We start from the raw sequence: 22246 nt of genomic DNA, 5'->3' as shown, positions 1-22246 counted from the left end.
GGCAAAACCTAGTATCTACAGAAAATACAAAAGTTAGCCAGGCATAGTGGCACATGGCTATAATCACAGCTACTGGGAAGGCTGAGGCAGGAGAATTGCTTGAACCAAGGAGGCAGAGGTTGAGCCAAGATCGCATCACTGCACTCCAGCCTGGGTGACAAAATGAGACTCCTTCTCAAAAAAAAAAAATTATATATATATATATATATATATAAATTAAAGGCCAGGCATGGTGGCTCACATCTGTAATCCCAGCACTTTAAGAGGCCAAGACGGGCAGATCGCTTGAGGCCAGGACTTGAAGACCAGCCTGGGCAACATAGTGAAACCCCATCTCAACTAAAAATACAGAAATTTGCCAGGCATAGTGGTGCGCACTTGTAATCCCAGCACTTTGGGAGGCTGAGGCAGGCAGATTACTTGAGGCCAGGAGTTCGAGACCAGCCTGGCTAACGTGGAGAAACCCCGTCTCTACTAAAAACACAAAAATTAGCCAGGCGTGGTGGTGCATGCCTGAAATCCTAGCTACTCGGGAGGCCGAAGCACGAGAACCACTTGAACCTGAGAGGCGGAGGTTGCAGTGAGCTGAGTTCACACCACTATACTCCAGCCTGAGCAACAAAGCAAGAGTCTGTTTCAAAAAAAGAAAGGAAAGGAAGGAAAAAGGGAGGGAGGGAGGAAGGAGGCAGGGGTGGGAGTGGAGAGAGAGAGAGACAGAGAAAAAGCCAGACTGTGAAAAACAAGTGTAATGTATTTATATAAAGAGTATAGAGGCCAGGCACGGTGGCTCTTGCCTATAATCCCAGCACTTTGGGAGGTTGAGGCAAGTGGCTTACCTGAGGTCAGGAGTTCAAGACCAGCCTGGCCAACATGGTGAAACCCGTCTCTACTAAAAATACAAAAAAAAGATTAAAAAAAAAAAAAAATTAGCCAGGCATGGTGGCAGGTGCCCATAATCCTAGCTATCCAGGAGGCTGTGGCAGGAGAATCGCTTGAACCTGGGAGGCAGAGGTTGCAGTGAGCCGAGATCGCACCATTGCACTCCAGCCTGGACAACAAGAGCAAAACTCTGTCTGCCAAGGGAAATAAAAAAAGAAAAAAAGGATAGAACCACAAAGAAAAAAGTGGGAAATAAACAACTTTATGAGAAAAGTTTGGCAGTTTCTGTCTTTAAACAGAGTCGAGTGTTAAGATTAGCCACTGGGGCTTTGGGCCCTGCAGTGCAGGGTGGACCATAGCTAGAAATCAAGCTTCATTCCACGCTGCCACTTCCCCACCAATTGGGAGGAATCCCAAAGACATTCCAAAGTGATATTGAGACGTCAGAATCACATTAATGGGTCATGTGACTACCTGCCTGAGCGACAAGCCTCCTGTGAGTGATCTTTTGGACGCCTGAGTGAACACAGGGTGTCCAGGAGGATGTAGGATGTAGACTCTAAACTCCAGGTGGAAGAACTCCCATTGGAGAGAGCTCATGGCTTCAGCTAACATTACAGAATCTAGACATCTCTAGTCGCTAACTGCAGAGTTTACAGGTGGTATTGGTTTCACCATTTAGCCATCCCAGATCATAGGTTTCTTATTTTAATCAATTACTACCTTCTTATATATAAATTAACTCCTTCAATGACCAGTGAGTATTTAGTAAGCATTTGTTAATTCCTCTGATCCTCTCAGCCACACCAATTAGTCATCAGTGGCCTGGTGCACAGTGTTAACGTGAGTTATTCTTTTGTATCCCACATCAGGCCTTGCTCTCCAATGTTGATTTTGTCCATGTAGAAGTTATATTTATGGCCGGGCACAGTGGCTCACTCTTATAATCCTAGCACTTTGGGAGGCTGAAGTGGATGGATCACTTGAGGTCAGGAGTTCGAGACCAGCCTAGCCAACATGGTGAATCCCAGTCTGTCTTAAAAATACAAAAATTTAGCCAGGCTTGGTGATGCGTGCCTGTAGTCTCAGCTATTCAGGAGGCTGAGACAGGAGCATCACTTGAACCTGGGAGGTGGAGGCCACAGTTAGAGGTGAGATTGCGCCATTGCACTTCAGCCTGGGTGACAGAGCAAGACTTCATCTCAAAAAAAAAAAAAGGAAGTCGTGTTTCCCCCCCACCCCATCCTTTACCCAGTTCCAGTGGAGCTTCCCTTTGGGGCATACACACAGTCTCTGATGCAAGTGCTGCCGTGCTGGCGGCTGGACGGTGTTCACTGTGATTCTCCTCTACTGCTAGGTGGCTTCCCGATAATAAGCCTGTCTGCCTGGTGGTCATCCCCTTGGTGGTCTTATTTGAAGATCCTCTTCCCTCTCATGTGGTTTCAGACGAAGGTCCTCCACAAACACTGGGAGAAAGGTTTTTAACTGAGTGGCATTGGCATGAGGGAGCTTGGCTGGTTTTTAGCAGTGCTGCTGATTGATGCACATGCTCCATGCTTTGGCAAAAATCTAACTAACATGATTGGGAAGAAGCTGGAGTTTTCTGGCTGATGAAGGTGCCCTGTATTCTTCATTGAGGAATATTCCTTTTCAGTTATGAACACCCCACCCCAACACATAGATACACACACTTCCATTTGCCTCCCAGATTTTGGTTCAACTCTAACAGCAGCTGTTCTTCTCTGTGCTTGCAACAGCACTGAAAAGTATTATTGGTGTTATTACTGCTGTTATTGATGGCTTTATTGCTGTTGACAGCAAAGCAATTCAGGTCAGTAGTACTTGCAGATATATATTCACCGACATTATCCCAGTAATAGGTAAGAATAATGTATTTTTTAGTTTCTAGAATAAATACTGATCTAAAACCCAGTTCATTTGAATTAAAAGTAAAAAGAAACCTAGTATTTGTGGACAATAATGCCTTCTTCACAAGGGTTTGAAATTGGAATCAGACAAAATAAGAATCATCTCTTTTTTCAATGTCAATGGCAGCTCTAAAGAAAGAGCAACTTTGCCAAGCGCAGTGGCTCTCTCCTGTAATCCCAGCACTTTGGGAAGCCAACGTGGGAGGATTGCTTGAGGCCAGGAGTTCGAGACCAGCCTGGGCAACATAGTGAGACTTCATCTCTATAAAACATTTAAAAAATAAAGAACAATTAAGGGGCTGACAAAGGGTCATACATAGTGCCAGTTTGTTCCATCTGGGATCAAATAGTTCTTTTTTTCTCCAAAGATCTATTTCCCTTCAGTTCAGTTTTTTAGACATTTTGTTTGTGGATTAATTCTAATTCTGTTTCTCATATAAATACCCCGCTACCGGCGCCACTACCACTGCCGTTTTCTCCTTTCCATCCTTGGGATGATGGGTCGGTTTGAGCTCATTGCATAGTTACCTACTAAGTAAAGAAAACACTAATGAGGACGAGAAAGTGCTATGCCCAAACTAAATGTGGTCCTTTCTTTTTTCCTAAAATACTTACCTCTTTGAGATCTTGGCTTTGGGCACCTGGCTCAGTATTTAAAACAGTTTGTTCAAGAGAAGGAAAGTGATAGGAAAAATAAACCTGTGGACAATCTCTCAATATTTGGTTGGTATTTTGAGAAAGGGCCAAATAATCTTTGGCTTCTGTCCTGGGCCACAACATAGAATCAGATCAACGTGCTGATCTGGATGGTCTGTTTTAAAATATACTGCTTGTAGGAGTAAAGACTTGAAACTGGTTAATTGATCTGAAAAGAAAATGTCATCAAACATGTCCGTGAGAAAGGTGTTTCCAGACTACTGTTAGGGATCAGAGGCAAAACAAAAACCCAGCCCCTAGACCTCCACCATAGCTGTGTGTGATGAGGGCAGATCTGGGAGTTCCGGGAACGGGGCTTGCAAGACTACTGTGGGAGTCTCAGAGGAAGGATGCATTGAGTTGCTCTCTCTTCTGTATTTGCACTTTGATCTGTGGCCACTCGTCACTCCCGGTGAGTAGTGGTAGTGCTGTGTCATGACAGCTGCTGGTGCAGTTTTAAACAGCCTTACTCACGTGGCCTGTGTCAGCATGGAACCTTGGGGTGAGATCCCCTCTGCCTCAGTCATTTGGGATCATGTGTGTTTCTGCACTACTGACTAACAATGGAAATGTGGATTATGTATCTTATTCAGAATCTCGTAGCAAAAACCCTATAATGCAATTTTATAAAATGATGTGTTTTCCAGTTTCTCTGAAAAAGATTTATAAACGCTGTTAGGACAGTTGGGCTCTATCTAAATATAAATGGACAGCAAGTACTGTAGCACCCTGTCCTTTCTTTTTTAAGCCCAGAGCCTATATACTGTTTGAGAAATATGTGTATATATTTTTTTTTAATTCTGAGAGAACTTTTCTTCTCTAGAGCTTACATTTAAAATGTCTTCAGATGCCCTCAAAAAATTTTACCATAAATCTCATATTTTTTTTAGAAGTTATAGGACTTTGTCAGAAGTTCTGATGCTTAGGAATACATAGGTTATTATTATATAGATAATGTTTTACCCACCCAGGATCTACCTTTGCATAAGATTTTTTGTTTGTTTTTTGGTTTGGGTTTTTTCCCCCCAGTTTATTTTTTATTTTATTTATTTATTTATTTATTTATTTTTTTGGTGGATGGGGGATGGAGTCTCACTCTGTTGCCCAGGTTGGAGTGCAATGGCACGATCTCAGCTCACTGCAACCTCCGCCTCTGGGTTCAAGCAATTCTCCTGCCTCAGCCTCCCAAGTAGCTGGGACTATAGGCACATGCCACCAAGCCCAGCTAGTTTTTAGTAGAGACAGGGTTTCACCATGTTGGCCAGGCAGATCTTGAACCCCTGACCTCAAGTGATCGGCCACCTCAGCCTCTCGAAGTGCTGAGATTACAGGCGTGAGCCAACATGCCCGTCCCCCAGTTTGTTTTCCATCAGCTTTTTAAATGATATATTTTAGGGACTCGTTTCAGGACTCTACAAAGAAAACTATTTTGCTTTGAAAAAAATGCTGAATTTTAGAATTTTATATCAATAAAACAGTATCTTTTTTAAAAGTATCACTCTTTTGCAAAATACTAATTGTAAGCAAAACATTGGAGGTAAGAATACAACATCAGTTTATTATCAAGTGAATGTCCTACCCCAGCCAATTAGTTATCTGAGTTCAAAACCTGACCCTGTCACTTTGTAGCTACATGATGTAAATCAGCTATTTAGCCTTTATGAGCCCCAGTTTCCTTATTTTTAAAATCAGGATGTATCCACACTTAGGCTTGTTGCAAAGCTTTCATGAGGTGATGCATGCAATGCAGATAGAGCCTCTACCTGAGATGTAGCCAGGAGCTGGTAGGGTTATTGTTGCCATTGTGGTTGTCATTTGTATTAAAACAACTCACCTATACTGAGCTTTTCTTGTGATTTTTTAAAAATTGGTTCTTTTTGTTTTGAATTATTTAACTTTATTTTTTGAAGCTAACATGTTATCTTTTTCTCTTACTACTAATACAGAAAATTAGTACAATTTACTTGTGTATTTTACCAGTTGATAGGGTATCTTGGAAAAATCAGTCAATAGCAATCAGGTGATATAAAAATTCCTCCTGAGTGACTTTAATTTTCAGCTTCTTTTCTGGAAATTAAACCGAGTACCAGTGTGTGGGGATACAGCATAAATGGCACTGAATAGCAGGCAAATGTGTGAATGTACAAGGAGGAAATCATGTCCCAGGCTGGTCTGAGAATGCATTTCTCAGTAATATAGTTCTGGGAAATATTAACTGTGATGATGATTTTCTTGTTCTACAGAGATTGTCTAATATTCTCCTTTCCTACACTGTCCTCACTTAGCGATGTCGGTAACTTTCTCCTTTTGTGCATGTGGCCAGAGCCTTGGTCTTTCTCCACAGTATCCAGCTCACTGGTCATTACCAAGTCGATGTCCTGCCCAGCCCATTAGGATTTACCTACACCACAGCCATCAGGGTAGCTCATTGGAGCAGGATCTGTTAGTACATCTATACCTGTTCACCCATGTGCATGGTGGTGAGCTCTGTATCTGTACATGTGAGATGTTAGAAACAGGTTTTTATTATTTTTGCAAGTGAATTGTCCTTTTAGATACTAGTCTGAGAAATTGCCAGACCATATCCTTAACCAATATTTTCAAACATATGCTGTGATCTATAAGTTTCCTCCTACCTTAGAGAAATTCAAGAGTAATAAGATTTGTGGTGAAAGTCATAAATCTTTGTCATATACCAAAACTGATATTAAATGGACATAGAAATGAATTACCATAAAGAAAGATCAAATCTTATGTGCTTCTGTGTTTGGAGTGGTCCTAGATTTCATGAAGTTTTTCTTCCCAGTGGATAAGATCATATTCCCCTCTCTTCCCCATCTCTTGGTAGTAGATTAATGATTTATCTAAATGTTAGGATGAGCTCATCAAATTGAAGAAAGTAACATAGAGGATGTGGAGAATGTATACATACAAAGGGCATTTATCTGCAATGTCAGTAACAAAGAATTTGAGAGGATTTCCCTGATGTGGCCCCTCAGGCCTCTCACATAAAGTGTGTTAACTGGCTAGACTCTTTGCTAGAGGAAGCCCCCACAGGCTGCAGTGCTTGGGATGAATGCTTGTTTTAGCCACCACTAAGACACCTTGCCTTGTCTCTTGGCTCACTAGACCCAGTTCAAAACGTGGTTCAGGTCCTGGAGAAGCAATACCTAGAAGAAAAGAGAAGTGCCCTGGAGGAGCAGCGGCTCATGTATGAGCGGGAACTGGAGCAACTCCGCCAGCAGCTCTCCCCCGACAGGCAGCCACCGAGCAGCAGCCCTGACCGCCTGGCCTACAGCAGCCAGACAGCACAGCAGAAGGTGACCCAGTGGGCAGAAGAGAGGTAAGAACTGCAATGCGGGCAGCCCAGAGTCAAGGCCGTGGGGCTTTGAGGGAGGGGTTTGTGAGACATGTCAGGGACAAACGTGGCAATGAGAGAACTCTTAATCCCATATCTGACTTACTGCCTATTAGCTTTTCCTTTCACAGATATTGCCCACCCTAAGTATGTTTACTATAATGTTAGCTGTTAAAGACCCCTCCTACCCTCACAACCCTTTACCCTTCAGTAAAAATGGTGCCAGGTTGCAAGGGTTATACAGGTATGTATTGAAATTTAGAAAGTTTGAATAATTTCTTTAACACAAAAGCATTTTTTTCTTATTTCGTATGCTTTTGAATCTATTTAAATACAACTTCAGTGGTGATTAATCTACTAAATGTGAAAGTTTAAGATTTATGGCTGGGTGCAGGGCTCACACCTGTAATCCTAGCACTTTGGGGAGGCTGAGCCGGGAGGATCACTTGAGCCCAGGAGTTTGAAACCAGCCTAGGCAACATAGTGAAACCTTGTCTCCACAAAAAATAAAAATTAGCCAGGTGTGGTGGGCATGGCTATAAGGTCACTGGGAGGATTGCTTGAGCCCAGGAGTTTAAGACCAGCCTGGGCAACATAGCGAGACCTTGTCTCTACAAAAAATAAAAAATTAGCCAGGCATGGTGACTCGTGCCTATAATCTCAGCTCCCTGGGAGGCTGAGGTAGGAGGGTCACTTGAGCCCCAGAGATCAAGGCTTCAGTGAGCTGCGATCGTGCCACCACACTCCAGCCTGGGTGACAGAGAAAGAACCTGACCTGACTCAGGCTGGGCGCGGTGGCTCACGCCCGTAATCCCAACACTTTGGGAGGCCAAGGTGGGTGGATCGCCTGAGGTCAGGAGTTCAAGACCAACCTGGCCAACATGGTGAAACCCTGTCTCTACTAAAAATATAAAAATGAGGTGGGCATGCTGGCAGGCACCTGTAATCCCAGCTACTCGGGAGGCTGAGGCAGGAGAATCACTTGAACCCAGGAAGGGAAGGTTACAGTGAGCCAAGATTGCACCATTGCACTCCAGCCTGGGTGACAAGAGTAAGACTTTGTCTAAAAAAAAAAAAAAAAAAAGAACCTGACTAAAAATAAAAGATTTATGACTTTAAAATATTTATATCAGAACTCTCAAAGGAGAGAGTGGTGGAGTGTGGGCAGCAAGCCACTCAGGTGCCAAGGCAAGAGACCGAGGGCACAAGCTGTTCCAGTGTAATAAAATATATAGAATAAGAATAGTTATACTAGAAATAGATTATAGATATGATTATATATGTGTCATTAATCATTAGTTTGTAGCATTACTCTTTATTCCAACATTATAATAATCTTTGTTCTACAATTGTAACCTAGGAAAAACGAGGCCATACAGAGATAGGAGCTGAAGGGACAAGGTGAGAAGTGACCAGAAGACAAGAGTGTGAGCCCTCTGTTATGCCCAGACAGGGCCACTAGAGGGCTCCCTGGTGTAGCAGTAATGCCAGTGCCTGGGAAGGCGCCCGTTACCTAGCCGGACCTTGGTCTAGCGGTAGTGTCAGTGCCTGGGGAAGGCACCCGTTACTTAGCAGACCGGGGAAAAGGAGTCTCCCTTTCCCCGGGAGAGTTAGAGAAGACTCTGCTCCACCACCTCTTGTGGAAGGCCTGACATCAGTCAGACCCGCCCGCAGCCATCCGGAGGCCTAACCGTCTCCCTGTGATGCTGTGCTTCAGTGGTCACACTCCTGGTCTACTTTCATGTTCCACCCTGTACACCTGGCTCTGCCTTTTAGATAGCAGTAACACAATTAGTGAAAGTACTAAAAGTATTTGAAATACATGGAAGAAATAATGGCGTAAGCTGTCCTCTCTCTCTCTCTGCCTTGGCTGCCAAACAGGGAAGGGCCCCCTGTCCAGTGGACATGTGACTTGCGTGAACTTGCCTATCATTGGAGGTGGGTCACACTCCTTACCCTGCCCCCTTGTCTTGTATCCAATAAGTAACAGCACAGCCAGGCATTCAGGGCCACTACCGGTCTCCGTGTCTTGGTGGTAGTGGCCCCCCGGGCCCAGCTGTCTTTTCTTCTGTCTCTTTGTCTTGTGTCTTTATTTCTACGATCTCTCATCTCCGCACATGAGGAGAAAAATCCACAGACCCAGTAGGTCTGGACCCTACAGTAGAGGAAATGGTAATAATAATAATCACGACTGCCATAATAAGGACAATAGGTTATTGAAGACTTCTGTTGTGATTGCCATAGTCCAGGCATTTTATTAACATCCCAGCAGCAGTTTGCCATAGGAACTATTATCCCTGTCTTATAGGTCAGGCAGTCAGTTTAAATATCCTGCCTTAATCAACCATCTAGTAAGTGAAAAAACCAGAGTTTGAACCCAGGTCTCTCTGCAGTCTCCCAATAACACCTGTGTTATGATAATAATTAATAGTAGTAATAAAAGCAGCACCTGGCCAGGCGCAGTGGCTCATGCCTGTGATCCCAGCAGTTTGGGAGGCTGAGGCGGGTGGATCATGAGGTCAGGAGTTCAAGACCAGCCTGGCCAAGATGGTGAAACCCTGTCTCTACTAAAAATACAAAAATTGGCTGGGTGTGGTGGCAGGTGCCTATAATCCCAGCTCCTTGGGAGGTTGAGGCAGAAGAATTGCTTGAATCCAGGAGGCAGAAGTTGCAGTGATCTGAGATCGCACCACTGCACTCTAGCCTGGGTGACAAAGCAAGACTGTGTCTCCAAAAAAAAAAAAGCAACACAGCAACACCTTATATCTATAGACCATTTTATACCATGTGCCAGGTACTAATTGCTGTTCCTGTATTCCTCTAATCCTCACAATTGCTACTGCCTTTACACCTAAGGAAACTGAGGCTGAGAGGTAAAATGATTTACCCAGATGGTCAGTTTGCTGGTAAGTTGGGCGATGGGATCAGAGCCGTGGCAGTCTGACTCTAGAGCTCTTCCTGTAACTCACACACACACACTGCATCTCTCGCTAGCAATGAGATGCAGAACACAGGCCACACCCGGGGAAGGTGACTCCCAAGAGGAGAAAAGGGAACCCTGCCCTGCAGTGAAAGGCTTGCAACAGTCATGCACTTGTTAATGTTAAATAAAGAGAAGGGAGTCAATTATATTTTCCCCAGGAGCTACCCACTCATCTGTCTGTATACTGAAATAGGAAGATTTATCATACTTCTGTTACTCTTTTTTCTGAGATGGAGTTTCGCTCTTGTCACCCAGGCTTGAGTGCAATGGCATGATCTCTGCTCACTGCAACCTCCGCCTTCCAGGTTCAAGCTATTCTCCTGCCTCAGCCTCCTGAGTAGCTGGGATTACAGGTGCCCACCACCACGCCTGGCTAATTTTGTGTTTTTAGTAGAGACAGGGTTTCACCATGTTGGCCAGGCTGGTCTCGAACCCCTGACCTCAGGTGATCCACCCGCCTCGGCCTCCCAAAGTGCTGGGATTATAGGCATGAGCCACTGCACCAGGTGTTATGTTACTTGTTATACTTTATTGTGCCTGGAAGAAACAGAAAAAGGTTATCAGATGGTCCTTTTTCTGAAGAGCTGCCTTTTTTACATTTACTATGAGCTGGTGGCTTTACGCCAAGCAACAGCTAGCTGTTTAAGGGTAACTGGTATAATTGTACCCGTTGATATCCTTTCTATTTACTAAACAATATAAAAGATAAAAGCAAAAGTGTCTTCAAAAGAAGACATACATGTGGCCAACAAAGCATATTAAAAAGTGTTAATTATCACTAATGATTAGGGAAATGCAAATCAAAACCACAATAAGATACCATCTCACACCAGTCAGAATGGCTATTATTAAAAAGTCAAAAAATAACAGATTCTGGCAAAGTTGCAAAGAAAAGGGAACCCTTATACACTGTTGGTGAGAGTGTAAATTAATTCAGCCATTGTGGAAAGCAATGTGGCAATTTTTCGGAGAGCTAAAAACAGAACTATCTTTTCACCCAGCCATCTCACTGCTGGGTATATACCCAAAGAAATATAAGTTGTTCTACCATAAAGACACATGTACATGTATATTCATTGCAGCACTGTTCACAGTAGGAAAGACATGGAATTAACCTGAATGTCCAACAATAGACTGGATAAAGAAAATGTGGTACATGTATACCATGGAATACTATGCAGCCATGAAAAAGAACAAGATCATGTCCTTTGCAGGAACATGGATGGAACTGGAAGCCATTATTCTTAGAAAACGAATGCAGGAACAGAAAACCAGATACCACGTGTTCTCACTAATAAGTGAGAGCTAAATCATGGGAACCGATGGACAGAAAGAGGGGAACAACAGACACTGGGGCCTGTGGGAGGAGGAGGGAGAGGCTCAGGAAAAAAAGAAAGAAAGAAAACAAAAACTGTCAAGTACTATGCTTACTACCAGGGTAATGAAATAATCCATACATCAAACCCCTTAGTCACGAGTTTACCTATATATAACAAACATGCACATGTACCCCTGAACCCAAAATAAGTCAAAATATTTACATTTTAAAAAACAAAAGTATCTGATAAAGAAAGTGGTTTGCTTTTAATCATAGTGTTTTTCAGTTAAATAGTTTATAATATTTTTTTCATTTCCCTTAATTCCAGATTGATTTTCTTTGGGGCTTAAATTCTTCAAAAAAAAAAAAAGAAAGAAAGAAAAGTAAAGAAAAGTGTAGAGGCCAGGTACAGTGGTACAGGCCTATAGTCTCAGCTACTCCAGAGGCTGAGGCAGGAGGATCACTTGAGCCCAGGAGTTTGAAACTGTAGTGCACTGTGATCACGCCTCTGAATAGCCACTGCACTCCAGCCTGGGCAACATAGGGAGACCCTATCTCCAAGAAAAAGAGAGATAGAGAGAAGGAAAGAAAGAGATAGAGAGAAGGAAAGAAAGGATAGAGAGAAGGAAAAAAGAAGATAAAGATCTATTTTGGGAATGTCATTCAAAAACATAAGAATAGTTGCATTATTGATTTTTGTCAGGTTTCACTGGATAAAATTAAGATGTCATTAATTGTATGTGATTATATAAGAAGCTAGAACTCTTACCTAAGTAAATGTTGATGGGTCGTGAAATAATGAAGGACTCTTACCTACATTAATATTGATGGTTTGAGAATCAAGTATATTTAATTCTGGTGAGAATTACAAAGAAAGCCACAGATGTCATTTATTCTCTTTGTACACTTAGAATGTAGTATGAAACAAGATATAAACTTGTGGAAAAATTAAATCGTAATAGTAAATTAAAGAACAGTTTCATTGAACAATAGGAAACATTAGGATTATATATTAATAGTTATTTGTTTGTTTTCTATCTCCTACCCTGGAAAATGAGTTGCAAGGGACAGGGAATCCTTTGAAGTATCCCTAGTGCCTAGAATGATGTGATCACCTGGTAGGTATTTAGTAAATATTGTATGTATTGAGTCTTCTACAGGGATTTTCAGGGAGAAGGAAGGATTTCAAGCACATTTGAGAGGTAGAGTTTGACGAGCAGAGAGAAAGTAGAGGACATTTTGGATGGGCAGATTGGCATGAACAGATGAAAAGCAATGGAAGAGAGTAAGATGTATTTGGGAGACTGCAAAATAACTGTTTTGTGTAGTCTAGAACAGGGGTCCCTAGTCCCTGGACCACAAACTGGTACAGGTCCGTGGCCTGTTAGGAGCGAGGCTGCACAACAGGAGGGTGAATAGTGGGCCAGCAAGCGAAGCTTCATCTGTGTCTATAGCTGCTCCCCATCACTTGCATTACTGCCTGAGCTCCACCTCCTGTCAGATCAGCAGTAGCATCAGATTCTCATAGGAACACAAACCCTATTGTGAACTGTATATGTAAGAGATCTAGGTTGCATGTTCCTTATAAGAGTCTTGATTGAGCCTGATGATCTGTCACTGTCTACCATCACCCCCAGATGGAACTGTCTAGTTGCAGGAAAACAAGCTCGGGGCTCCCACTGATTCTACATTATGGTGAGCTGTATAATTATTTCATTATCTATTACAATATAATAGTAGAAATAAAGTGTACAATAAATATAATGCACTTGAGTCATCCCAAAACTCTCCCTTTCCCCAACCTCGGTCCATGGAAAAGTTGTCTTCCATGAAACTAGTCCCTGGTGCCAAAAAGGTTGGGGACCACTGGTGTAGAAGGTGATTTAATGGAAGAGCAGGGAAAATTAAGTTCAAAAGTATTAGATAGGGGTTGTGGGAGGCTACAGACTCAGAGTTTGGGATTTATTTTATGGGAGAAGAGGAGCCCTTCAAGGCATTGAGCCGAGGACTGGCCTGGGGAAGGCAGGGCTTGATAAGGACTGCCTTGCAGTGGAGCAAGAAGAGCCTGGGTGCCGTGAGATTATTGGGAAGGTGTAAGGGCTCTGAGCCAGGGATATGATAAAACACAGAGAGACTTAGGAGATGCTTCAAAGGAGGAGTCAATAGGCTTACTTTTTGGACGTTGTAGAAAAGAGAAGAGACCGAACTGACTGAACAAATCTAAGCGTGGGTGACCAGAAAAATGGTATTACCATTTTTCTGTTTTTTTTTTTTTTTTTTAATAGAGATGAGGTCTTGCTATGTTGCCCAGACTGGTCTTGAACTCCTGGCCTCAAGTGATCCTCCCACCTCGGCTTCCCAGAGTATTGGGATTATAGCCGTGAGCCACTGCCCCCAGCTAGTAATACGGTTTTAAGAAACTGTTTGCTTTACATTAGCATCCTCGCAGCATGTATCCTCTGTCATTTCTAAGGTGACGAGTGGGGAGTAGAGATTTAGATGCTTTGAGCTCATTATTTTTCTATGATATAAGAGTTTCCTGCAGTGTGTAAATGGTGGAAAAGAGAAGTTATATATGGCGCAGAGCAATTGCTAGATGGAGTGACTTTTGAACCCGGATTCAAATGTGAAATCCAGAAGCACTCTTTTCTTTATTCAGGGGGCCTTTTTTGAATATCCTACAATGGGTCGTGCACTTGGCCAGGAGCTAGTGTAGTGCAAGCAAAAAAAGACATGGTCCCTGCCCCGCGGCACTTAACAGCCTAGTAGGAGACAGGTATTAAATAATTACACTAGTAAAGATGAAAAGTTCTAACTATGGCAAATGCTATGAATGCTAAAGGCATGGGGCTGAGAGAACATATAAGATGATTTTGACCAATTTGGGATATTAGAGAAACTTTTTATCAGCAAGTAATGTTGTGCAGAGAGTTGAAAAAAAGAATTCCTGCTACAGCAGAACTACCTTACCACGGCATGACTTTTGCCAGCTGCAGAAGTCATGAAAAAATACTTTGTTCTCCTAACTCCAGGTTTCTCTCATCTATCAGCCGCTCCCTGCCGCACCACCCTCCCTCAGCACACACAAGTCATAATCATCGTTTGTTTTTCCTGAAGATTCCTGTACTGGTTTTTTGCATCCTCATATCACAATCTGATCGTTTTCATATGTTACATAATTAACGTGGTTTTCAGTTAAGTCGCTCAACAATTTGCTCCCCATCAGTAGTTCTCAACAGATAGCCCGTCTGTGGGCAGGAGGGAAGGATGAGAGGTAGTCTGGTAAAATAGTTTGAAAAATACTGCACGAGAGGAGTTTTCTACCATTTTCTAATAAGATGCTCACTTAGAAACGGGATTGCAGTTTTAGATTTTCTCATTCCCTTTTCTGTGACACTGCAGGGACGAACTCTTCCGACAAAGCCTGGCAAAACTGCGAGAGCAGCTGGTTAAAGCTAACACCTTGGTGAGGGAAGCAAACTTCTTGGCTGAGGAAATGAGCAAACTCACTGATTACCAAGTGACTCTTCAGATCCCTGCTGCAAACCTCAGTGCCAATAGGAAGGTAAGAATGTCCTTCAAGTGAGAGGGCAAAATGTACAATAGTAAATACTGTAAAACAGGATCTAAAACTGAAATCCCAGAAACATTCCTGAGGAGATCCTGATATCAGCCAGAGGTATTTATTTATTTCAATACATTCTTTATACACCTCATTGGGTAAGAATGCTATTTAAATGATGTTTTTAGATATGTAATAAGCAGAATACACAGAATTTTAGTGGCTGAAGGACTTCCTAATTGATATGCCTTCTTTAAAACAATAAAACTAGAAACATATTTTACCTGTTTTTTTTTTTTTTTGCATGTAAATACCCCTTTCTGAATTGGGGGAATATGTGTAGGCTATAGTACCTGGTTTTTGTTTATTTGGGTTTTTTTTTAGACTAAGTCTCACTCTGTCACCCAGGTTGGAGTGCAATGGCATGATCTCAGCTCACTGCAGTCTCTGCTTCCCGGGTTCAAGCAATTCTCCTACCTCAACCTCCCGAGTAGCTGGGATTACAGGCGCGTGCCACCACACCTGGCTATTTTTTGTGCTTTTAGTAGAGACAGGGTTTTGCCATATTGGCCAGGCTGGTCTTGAACTCCTGGGTTCAAATGTTCCACCCGCTCGGCCTCCCAGAGTGCTAGGATTACAGGCGTGAGCCACTGTGCCTGGCCTGCTATGGTACCTTTTTAAGAGTGAATTCTACAAGAAAGGAAGACTTTTTATGATACCTGGCTTCAGACACACAGAACTCTTTGCAAGCGTTTGAGAGCTTCCTGTCATTTCACCTTGAAGAATTTCTCCTGTAGAGAGAAACTTTGAAGAAAATTGTTTTTTGTTTTTGTTGTTGTTGTTTATCAGGGGAACCCACCCCCAATATTTCAACGTAGGTTCTCTATCTTCCATAAGTGTCAGCCGGCTGAGAAATAAAGAGAAAGAATACAAAGAGAAGAATTTTACAGCTGGGCCGCTGGGGGTGACATCACATATCAGTAGGACCGTGATGCCCACCTGAGCCTCAAAACCAGCAAGTTTTTATTAAGGGTTTCAAAAGGGGAGGGGGTGTAAGAACAGGGAGTAGGTACAAAGATCACATGCTTCAAAGGGCAAAAAGCATAACTACTAATACTGGTCTAGCAAAGATCACATGCTTCAGAGGGAACAGGACAAAAGGCAAAAGCAGAGCTACTGATAAGGGTCCAACAAAGATCACAAGGCAAAGAGCAAAAGCAGAACTACTGATAAGGGTCTATGTTCAGCGGTGCACGTATTGTCTTGATTAACATCTTAAACAACAGAAAACAGGGTTTGAGGGCAGAGAACTGGTCTGACCACAAATTTACCAGGGCGAAGTTTTTCCCCACCCTAGTAAGCCTGAGGGTACTGTAGGAGACCAGGACATATGTCAGTCCTTATCTCAACCAGGTAAGACAGACATTCTCAGGGCGGCCATTTATAGACCTCCCCCCCAGGAATGCATTCCTTTCCTAGGGTGTTAATATTAATATTTCTTGCTAGGAAAAGAATTTAGCAATCTCTCTCCTACTTGCATGTCCATTTATAGGCTCTCTGCAAGAAGAAAAATATGGCTTTTTTTGCCCGGACCCGCAGGCAGTCAGACCTTATGGTTGTCTTCCCTTGTTCCCTAAAAATCACTGTTATTCTTTTCTTTTTCAAGGTGCACTGATTTCATATTGTTCAAACACACGTGTTTTACGATAAATTTGTACAGTTAACACAATTATTACAGTGGTCCTGAGGTGACATACATCCTCAGCTTATGAAGATAACAGGATTAAGATATTAAAGACAGGCATAATAAATTATAAAAATATTATTTGGGAACTGATAAATGTCCATGAAATCTTCACAATTCATGTTCCTCTGCCACAGTTCCAGCTGGTCCCTCCGTTCAGGGTTCCTGACTTCCTGCAACAGTTGTTTTTTGAGATGGAGTTTCACTGTTTGCCCAGGCTGGAGTGCAGTGACATGATATTGGCTCACTACAACCTCCGCCTCCTAGGTTCAAGTGATTCTCTTGCCTCAACCTCCCAAGTGGCTGGGATTACAGGCATGTGCCACCACGCCCAGCTAATTTTGTATTTTTAGTAGAGGTGGGGTTTCACCGTGTTGGTCAGGCTGGTCTCAAACTCCTGACCTCAGGTGATCCACCAAACTTGGTCGCCCAAAGTGCTCGGATTACAGGCATGAGCCACCGTGCCTAGCCAGAAAATTGTTTTTCTATGACTCAGAAAAAAAGAAAAACTAAATTTAAATAAAGTAAGAAAATTGTTTTTCATCCATTCATTTTTTCTTCCAGCAAGCAAGCTAGAAAATGAGTCAGGGAGTATCTTATCAGTCTTGCTGGGTTTTACTCTTTTGACCTAGTAGTTCCCCTTTGGGAAATTTATTCTAAGCCTATAGTCATTGAAGTGTCCAGGATGCTTATCATAGTGGACTTTATAATAGCAAAAACTTGAAACAGACATGATGTCAAACAATAGAATAATTAGTCAAATGTGTAGTAGATCCAAATGCTATGGATACTGCTATGTTGCCATTAAAAAATCATGTCTATGGCTGGGTCTGGTGGCTCTCACCTATAATCCTAGCACTTTGGCAGGCCAAGGTGGGCAGATCACTTGAGTGCAGGAGTTTGAGACCAGCTTGGGCAATGTTACAAAACCCCATCTATACAAAAAAATGCAAAAAAAAATAAAAATAGTCAGTCATGATGTCATGTGCCTGTAGTCCCAGCTGCTTGGGAGGCTGAGGTGGGAGGATTGCTTGAGCCCAGGAGGTCAAGGTTGTAGTGAGCTAAGATCATACCACTTCACTACAGCTTGGGTGATAGAGCAAGACCCTATCTTAAAAAAAAAAAAAAAAAAAAAAATTCATGTTTATGAAGAATATTTAACAATACAAGAAAAATGATCACAATATCAAAACTGGAGAGAGGATTGGGGTGTGAAGTTATACTTTTGTTTAGTCTTGATTGTGATAAAAGTTAAGTGTGCATGAGTGTACATAGAAGAGAGAAAATAAATCAGACTATCCCTCTAGGTGGTAGAATTTTATCTTCTTTTGTATACATGTATGTGTTTTGCAAACTTACTATGTTACTGTTGTATATATATTACTTTAGCAATCGAAAAAGGAGTTATAACAGTTTGTTTTTTCTTCCTTATGCAGAGAGGTGCAATAGTGAGTGAGCCAGCTATCCAAGTGAGGAGGAAAGGAAAGAGCACCCAAGTGTGGACCATCGAGAAGCTGGAGAATAAATTAATTGATATGAGAGACCTTTACCAAGAATGGAAGGAAAAAGTTCCTGAGGTAAAAGAGACAAAATGTAAAGGAGATTTTGTCATGTTAAAAACAGAGAATATAAGCGATTTAGCATCTCACACACACACACACAGATGTGCTGATGATACTTGAGACATTTATATCAGGAAAATAAATTACAAGTGATTTTGAAAGAAGTGCTAAGTCAAATCAGTAATATAACACGTGATCCCCACACAGATGGGAACTAAATGAAGAAAACGTATAGTAGATTCTTTTTTTTTTTTTTTTTTGAGACGGAGTCTCGCTCTGCCGCCCAGGCTAGAGTGCAGTGGCCGGATCTCAGCTCACTGCAAGCTCCGCCTCCCGGGTTCACGCCATTCTCCGGCCTCAGCCTCCCGAGTAGCTGGGACTACAGGCGCCCGCCACCTCGCCCGGCTAGTTTTTTGTATTTCTTAATAGAGACGGGGTTTCACCGTGTTAGCCAGGATGGTCTCGATCTCCTGACCTCGTGATCCGCCCGTCTCGGCCTCCCAAAGTGCTGGGATTACAGGCTTGAGCCACCGCGCCCGGCCAGTAGATTCTTATCTGGCTTCATGTTTACTACATTTCAAGTGAAAAGAAGTAGAATGAAGTAAATTTATGCCATTTTATCGGTGCTGTGAAAAATCAGCTTGGCTGGGGCCAGTGTGGATTTCACATTCATTAATGTGTGTTCACACACCCCTAGCTGTGATCATGGCTGGGTAGATTACTAAGAGTAATTTTAGCTTGCATAATCCGTTTTTTGGACATTAGCAGTGGAAAAGAAGACTTGGCAAAGGAGATGAGGCAAAGCAAAGGGGATGAAATAAAAAAGCTGCAGGTGAGGTGGGTAGGGACGACAAGGCAGGGACTGAAGAGGAATCCTCTGCACAGGCATCACTTAGCTCCCCAGCAAGCAGGCCCCTCCTATGGGCTAATTTTTTTTTTTTTTTTAATGGAGACAGAGTCTCACTCTGGCTGGAGTGATATGATCTCGGTTCACTGAAACCTCCATTTCCTGGGTTCAAACGATTCTCGTGCCTCAGCCTCCTGAGTAGCTGGGACCACAGGCATGCGCCACCACACCTGGCTAATTTAGTTTTTCTTTATGTGACATTCTAATTTTACTTCCTGTTTAAATGGCTAGATTCTGTAAATTTTTTTTCAAACTCTAGTTTTAAATAATATTATTTAAATTGATGTTGTGTTTCTTATTCATCCACTCACTGGCTCCTCCTACTGCTCAGGCAAAGAGACTCTGCGGGAAACGAGGTGACCCTTTCTATGAAGCCCAAGAGAATCACAACCTCATCGGGGTGGCGAATGTGTTCTTGGAATGCCTCTTCTGCGATGTGAAACTCCAGTATGCAGTCCCTATCATCAGCCAGCAGGGGGAGGTAAGCACAGGCCAGCCTTGGAGAACGATGGTGGTTCAAGTTTTTCGTTTTATTTTGTTTTTCATTCTGTTTAAGCTGTGTTCTTGAGGTGGATCAAGAAACTAAGGCAAATAGTCAAGATCTGCATTCTTCTTTCTCTACTAATAATCGATATTAGAAGCTTTGAGGATTAAGTCATGGTCTTAAAGGATTATTATAACACATTTAATATTTGGAGGTCACAAGTTTTTTCTTTGTTTTAATCAAATTGGAAATATTTTGGAAACCATATTCAGCTCTGTGCCCCATATTGCTCTCTCTTTTTAAAGGTAATCTCATACTTTTGCAATATACTCTAGTTCCTTCCTGGCCCCTAAATGGTCTTTATAAGATACAGCTTAGGAGGATTATTTTGCAATCCAGAGTACTCAGACAAAACAGGCTTCAATGACTCCTTGTTACCCTCCTTTTAAACTCTGGTGTTTCAGCTGTTTAGATATAGTGGCCTAGGTAGGCATAAGGTATTTCAGAAAATGTACCTTGAACTACCAAGTTATTTCTTGTGATTCTTAGAGCAGGCGAAGAATAAGATGCCATTCTGCCCAAAGTGAAGCTGCAGTATAGACCCAGGTTCCCAGTTGTTGGGTATAGGTGCACAGCCCACCATCCACTATGGAAACACGCCATGGACATTCTGTTCCAGAGGACCAGTGCCTAACAGTGCTTTTTCCCATGAGAAAAATGGGCACAGTTAGGTGTCTGAAACCAGCCTGGTCAACATTGTGAGACCCCATCTCTAAAAAAGAAGTTTAAAAATTGACCAAGCATGGACAGGGCGCAATCGCTCACGCCTGTAATCCCTGCACTTTGGGAGGCTGAGGCGGGTGGATCACAAGGTCAGGAGTTTGAGACCAGCCTGGCCAATATGGTGAAACCCCATCTCTACTAAAAATACAAAAAAATCAGCCAGGCATGGTGGCGGGCACCTGTAGTCCCAGCTACTCGGGAGGCTGAGGCAGGAGAATCGCTTGAACCCGGGAGGCGGAAGTTGCAGTGAGCCAAGATCACACCACTGCATTCCAACCTGGGTGACAGAGCGAGATTCTGTCTCAAAAAAATAATAATTAACCAGGCATGGTGATGAGCACCCATAGTCCCAGCTACTCAGGAGGCTGAGGTGGGAGGATCACCAAAGCCCAGGTAGGTCTAAGCTGCAGTGAGCCGTGATCATACCAATGCAGCCCAGCCTGGACAACAGAGCGAGACCCTGTCTCAGAAAGAAAAAGTGAGCACAATTAAGATGGCAGAGTGATTCAGTGGCTGAGTCCCTAGGTCAGGACTTCTTAATTTGGAGTCTGTGGTGTGCTTTGAGTATTCCATGAATCCCCCTGAAATTATATTAAAGTGAATTAGATTATCGAAAAGCATTAAAAAAAAAAAATTAAGAACAACTATCTTCTGATTTCTTTTCCTTTCTTCCCTCATCTTACTGCTTCTTCTGTATTTGTCTTACTTCTCAGATATCATCATGTGATTTCTCTTAGGTCCTTGGTGCCAGTGCCAATTGCTGTGTGGAAGTTGGATCTAATCTACCTTTAAAAATAACCTTCCCTGTTTAGGATGACAGTGCACTACCAGAACATGTGTCACCTTGTACACATGTGTAGTGACAGCCACAGTTATTACAACCTGAAACTGTGTGACGAGAGATAATTAAGACAATTAAAGCACTCCAAGAATGTAAATTTCAGAATAATCCTTTTCCTCTAATTTGATTCTGTGCAGCCAGCTTTAAGAGAAACATGGTTAAACTGACTCCTATCCAGAGAGCCACCATGATAGAAAATTTAAAGCCTTTTAATGAAAAAGTTTTAAAATAACTTTCCTCATATTTGTGTGGCTTTCAATATGCTGTTCCTCCTGGATTAGATCTAATGGCCCTGCTTTATGGAACCCTCCTTCATCCTGCTCTCAGCGCCAATCTGAGTTACACACCCATTCTCTACTCTCAAGAGAATAAAAGCTGCCCGAGCCCAGGAACCTTGTCCATTTGGTTTGCTGTTGGATGCACAGCACTTAGCACAGTTCCTGGCACAGTTAGTTCTTGGTAAATATTTGCTGGTGGGTAAGTTTATCCTATAACACTCACATATATATCTATTATAGCAACTAATCTATGCTGTTATTGGTGAGTTTTATTGCTGTTGTTGTTTGAGACCGAGTCTCACTCTGTTGCCCAGGTTAGAGTGCAGTGGTGCGATCTCGGCTCACTGCAACCTCTGCCCTCCCCTGTTCAAGCAGTTCTCCTGCCACAGCCTCCCAAGTAGCTGGGACTACAGGTGTGACCTACCATGCCTGGCTAATTTTTTTTTTTATTATTTTGTATTTTTAGTAGAGACAAGGTTTCATCATGTTGGCCAGGCTGGTCTTGAACTCCTAACCTAAGGTGATTCACCTGCCTCGGCCTCCCAAAATGCTAGGATTACAGGCTTGAGCCACCACACCTGGCCTGTTAGTGAGTTACTTCTCTGTCTTGCCTCCTTTGACTGTTCCCTGATGGCAGAACCTGTGTTTTTATTTTGGTATTTCATGAGCTAGCTCTTTGGTCAAATGAATAAGTGAATTAAGCATTTTATATTCACTCACATGAATATTTTAAAAAACATAGTCAGATGCGGTGGCTCACGCCTATAATCCCAGCACTTTGGGAGGCCAATGCAGGCAGATCACCAGGTCAGGAGTTCGAGACCAGCCTGGCCAATACGGTGAAAACCCGTCTTTACTAAAAATACAAAAATTGGCTGGACACAGTGGCTTACGCTTGTAATTCCAGCACTTTGGAAGGCCGA

At 42.6% G+C, this 22246-nt stretch overlaps 1 protein-coding gene across 15 annotated transcripts in view; it reads left to right on the top strand.

The window, feature by feature from the left end:
- The window catches only part of KIF13A (kinesin family member 13A), a 230481-nt gene that overhangs the window by 164211 nt on the left and 44024 nt on the right, over positions 1–22246 (top strand). For 8 of the 15 annotated variants that reach the window (XM_031666945.1, XM_031666939.1, XM_031666946.1 and 5 more), the window contains 6 exons: positions 2237–2356; positions 6633–6846; positions 8743–8799; positions 14565–14727; positions 17905–18045; positions 19269–19418. In XM_031666945.1, the coding sequence (XP_031522805.1) occupies positions 2237–2356; positions 6633–6846; positions 8743–8799; positions 14565–14727; positions 17905–18045; positions 19269–19418 (845 nt within the window). The remainder of the gene's footprint in view (positions 1–2236; positions 2357–6632; positions 6847–8742; positions 8800–14564; positions 14728–17904; positions 18046–19268; positions 19419–22246) is intronic. The other 7 variants (XM_031666952.1, XM_031666951.1, XM_031666948.1 and 4 more) reach the window with 3 other exon arrangements.

This window comes from Papio anubis, chromosome 6, assembly GCF_008728515.1.
Source record: "Papio anubis isolate 15944 chromosome 6, Panubis1.0, whole genome shotgun sequence".
NCBI lineage: Eukaryota > Metazoa > Chordata > Mammalia > Primates > Cercopithecidae > Papio > Papio anubis.
This window is presented reverse-complemented; position numbering and strand designations above follow the sequence as displayed.